General features: G+C 39.9%; 1 protein-coding gene across 1 annotated transcript in view; it reads right to left on the bottom strand.

The window, feature by feature from the left end:
* LOC103198651 (afamin-like) overlaps positions 1–3,706 on the bottom strand; it is a 78,376-nt gene that overhangs the window by 52,918 nt on the left and 21,752 nt on the right. The window contains exon 9 of the mRNA XM_007942821.1: positions 1,173–1,305. Within this exon, the coding sequence (XP_007941012.1) occupies positions 1,173–1,305 (133 nt within the window). The remainder of the gene's footprint in view (positions 1–1,172; positions 1,306–3,706) is intronic.

Genomic DNA, 3,706 nt, shown 5'->3' on the forward strand with positions numbered 1-3,706 from the left:
AACACCAGAAAGATGTTTACCTGTGTTTTATTGACTATGCAAAGACATTTGACTGGGTCAATTATAACAAATTATGGAAAACATTGCTAAGAATGAGAATTCCAAATCCCTTACTTGTGCTCCTGAGGAACATGTATGCAGACCGAGAGGCAGCCATTAGAACAGAACAAGAGGATATTGTATGCCCTTTTAAAATCAAGAAAAGTATATGTCAGGGTTGTATCCTTTCACCTTACTTATTCAATCTATATGCTGAGCAAATAATACAAGAAACTGTATGAAGAAGAATGCAGCATCACGATTGGAGGAAGACTCATTAACCATCTTCTATATGCAGATGACACAATCTTGCTTGTTGAAAGTGAAGAAGACTTGAAGCACTTACAGATGAAGAGCAAACACTATAGCTTTCAGTATGGATTAACACTCAAAGAAAACAAAAATCCTCACAATTGGACCAATAAGCAACATCATGATAAACACAGAAAATGGTGAAGTTGTCAAAGATTTCATTTTACTTGCATCCACAATTAACACCCATGAATGCAGCAGTCAAGAAATCAAATGACAAATCTGCTGTAAAAGACCTCTTTAAAGTGATAAAAATCAAACATGTCACTTGAGGACTAAGGTGTGCCTGATTGAAGCCATGGTATTTTCAAACGTCTCATTCTCATGTGAAAGCTGGACAATGAATAAGGAAGACCAAAGAATTGATGCATTTGCATTATGGTGTTGGAGAAAAACAGTGAATAGACATGGACTGCCAGAAGAATGAACAAATCTGTCTTGGAAGAAGTACAGCCTTAGAAGCGAAGATGACGAGACTTCATCTCACGAAGTTTGGGTATGTTATCAGGAGGGACCTGTCCCTGGAGAATGACGCCATGCTTGGTAAAGTAGAGAGGCAGTGAAAAAGAGGAAGACCTTCAATGAGATGAATTGACATAGTGACTGCAACAATAGTCTGAAGCATAGCAATGACTATGAGGCTGACGCAAGACTGGCCGGCGTTTCCTTCTGTTGTACATAGATCCGCTGTGAGTTAGAACCAACTCCACAGCACCTAAAAACAACAATAAAACACCTAGACTGCAACTTTGATATCATTTTTAAAATTTGGTTTTCTTCTGTTGTTTTAAACTCTCTGAACTTGCAGTAACAAAACCTACCGCGTGTCTGTAACAATCTGGAGGGTTTTCTGTCTTGCAGCAATCTGCCAGGAGATTCTCATAATTTTCACCAATCCGTAAAAGCTCTGGTATAGACAGATCTTGGTGTCTCCTTGAGTATTCATAAAGAAACCTATTATGTGTAAAATACGTTATATATTAGAGAATAAGCAAACACCAAACCCTGATTTCTTTTTTTAAGTCTAGTCAGATCTGCTAATACAAAATTCGCTTTCAAATGTTAATTTTTTCCTATTGTATGTCCAGGGGGTTATGATAAATCATTTAATAAAAATTCTCTTTTATGTTTGGGTATAAACTGGCAATGTTTTTTACTGAGGGGGATATAATTAATAGAGTATGTTTAGAGTTAATTATTAGAGTGCTGTTAGCCATAGAATGTTGTTGTTGTTGTTGTTGTTATTTGCCGTCGAGTCGGCCCCGACTCATAGCGACCCCTCCTTGGGTTTCTGAGGCAGTATCAATACGGAAGTAGGATTGCCCAACCTTCCTTCCAAGGAGTGGCTGGTGGGTTTGAACCGCCAGCCTTCTGGTTAGCAGTCAAGTGCCTTAGCCACTATGCTACCAGAGCTCCCAAAGAACATTAACAACAGTATATTGTGCCATCAGCACTTTAGAAAGTACATATCAGGCATAATTCTGTTGGAAAATATGTTCAGACTTCCAACTTGGAATGATGGGAATATCCCACCCTGAGTGATCTCTCAGTGAGAGATCAGGGAGCAGTTTTGCTCATTACTTCATTGTACACTTGCCAAACTTGGGAGTGATCACCCTTCAGCTCTAAATCAGTGGTTTCCATGACCATAGTCAAAGACTCCAAGGGTACAGGAAGATGTTGTTTGGGAGAAATATAGAAAAGGAAAAGAAAGACTGGCATTTATTAAGGCCTTAGTAAGTGCTAAGGAACTCTGGTGGCATTGTGGGAAGGCATTTGGTTGCTAACCAAAAGTTTAGTGGATCCAACCGACCAGTTCTTAGATGAGGCAGTTTGCTTCTGTACAGATTTATAGCCTCAGAAACTCCATGGGACAATTCTACTCTGTCCTAAAAGATCCCTCTGACTCAGAATCAACTCGAAGGCAGTAGGTTTAGTAGGTGGTAGGCAGGGTAGTGCAAATGGTTAACATGCTAGGCAGCTAATAAAAAGGTTGGCAGTACAAGTCCACCCACAGCCACTTCAAAGGCTTGGTGATCTTTTCCAAAAAGTCAGCCATTGAAAATCATATGGAGCTTAGTCCTACTCTGACACACATGGGGTTGCTATGAGTCAAAGCTGATGTGATGGCAACTGGTCAGTGCTAGGTCCTGGATCCAGCTTTGGGATAAGATAAATATACACTTTGTGGTCCTTATAAGGGAGGTCTGATGGTGTAGTGCCTAAGGCATTTGACTGCTAAACAAAAGGCTGGCAGTTCAAACCCACCAGCCACTCTTCGGAAGGAAGACTGGGCAATCTACTTCTATAGAGATACTGCCTCAGAAACCCAAGGAAGGGTCACTATGAGTAGAAAGAATCCACCTCGGAAACCCATGGAGGGGTTGCTATGAGTTGGATTCGACTCCACAGTAGTGAGTTTCATTTTTTTTCTTTTTGGTCCTTATAAACACTACATGATTTGTTATGTATTGAATTGGGTCCCCAAAATATATGTTTTGTATATCATAACCTCCATGATCATGATTATAATACCACTGGGAATGTTTTATCTTTGTCATATTAATTAGACAAGATTAGTGTAGGGTATATTTTAAGTCAGTCTCTTTTGAGATATAGAATAGATATATAAGCAAGATAAACAAGCAAGCAAGAGAAGCAGAGACAGGGGCAGAGAGATGCCAAGCTATATGAAGACTGCCCAGGAGAGGAAGCTCAGAAGAGGCAAGAATATTCCTCCAGAGCAGACAGGGAGAAAAAAGCTTCCTTTGGACCCAGCACCCTTAATTCAGACATCTAGCTTCCTGCACTGCAAGAAAATAAATCTCTGTTTGTTAAAGCCACCCACATGTGGTATTTCTCTTATAGCAGTCTTAGATAACTAAAACATCATTTAACTTCAGTAAGTACTCAGGGTAAACGTAGTGCCTAAGGCACTTGAGTGCTAATCAGAAGGCTGACAGTTCAAGCCCACCAGCCACTCCTCGGAGGGAAGGTTGGGCAATCTACTTCTGTAGTGATACTGCCTCGGAAACCCAAGGAGGGGTCCCTATGCGTCAAGTCCGATTCAACAGCACATAACAATAACAACAATGAAGAAAACTAAGTCTCATACTAGTTAACCACACTGTTAGTAACTGGATAATATGAAATTTGGAACTAAGTCCCATAGGATGCCTAGCTCATTTTTTTTCAAACCAACCTAACGCTCTTCTCTCTTCTCAAGACATAGGTGTCTTCTCTAAGTACCTCAACTGTGCATATTTATAGTCTTCATAAAAGAATCTTATCTACTCATTCAAAATGAATTTATATGATCTTCCATGTTTTGTAGGAGCTCTGGTAGCATAGTGGC

Source organism: Orycteropus afer, unplaced genomic scaffold (assembly GCF_000298275.1).
Source record: "Orycteropus afer afer isolate SDZICR_OR568_19922 unplaced genomic scaffold, OryAfe1.0 scaffold00098, whole genome shotgun sequence".
Taxonomy (NCBI): Eukaryota; Metazoa; Chordata; class Mammalia; order Tubulidentata; family Orycteropodidae; genus Orycteropus; species Orycteropus afer.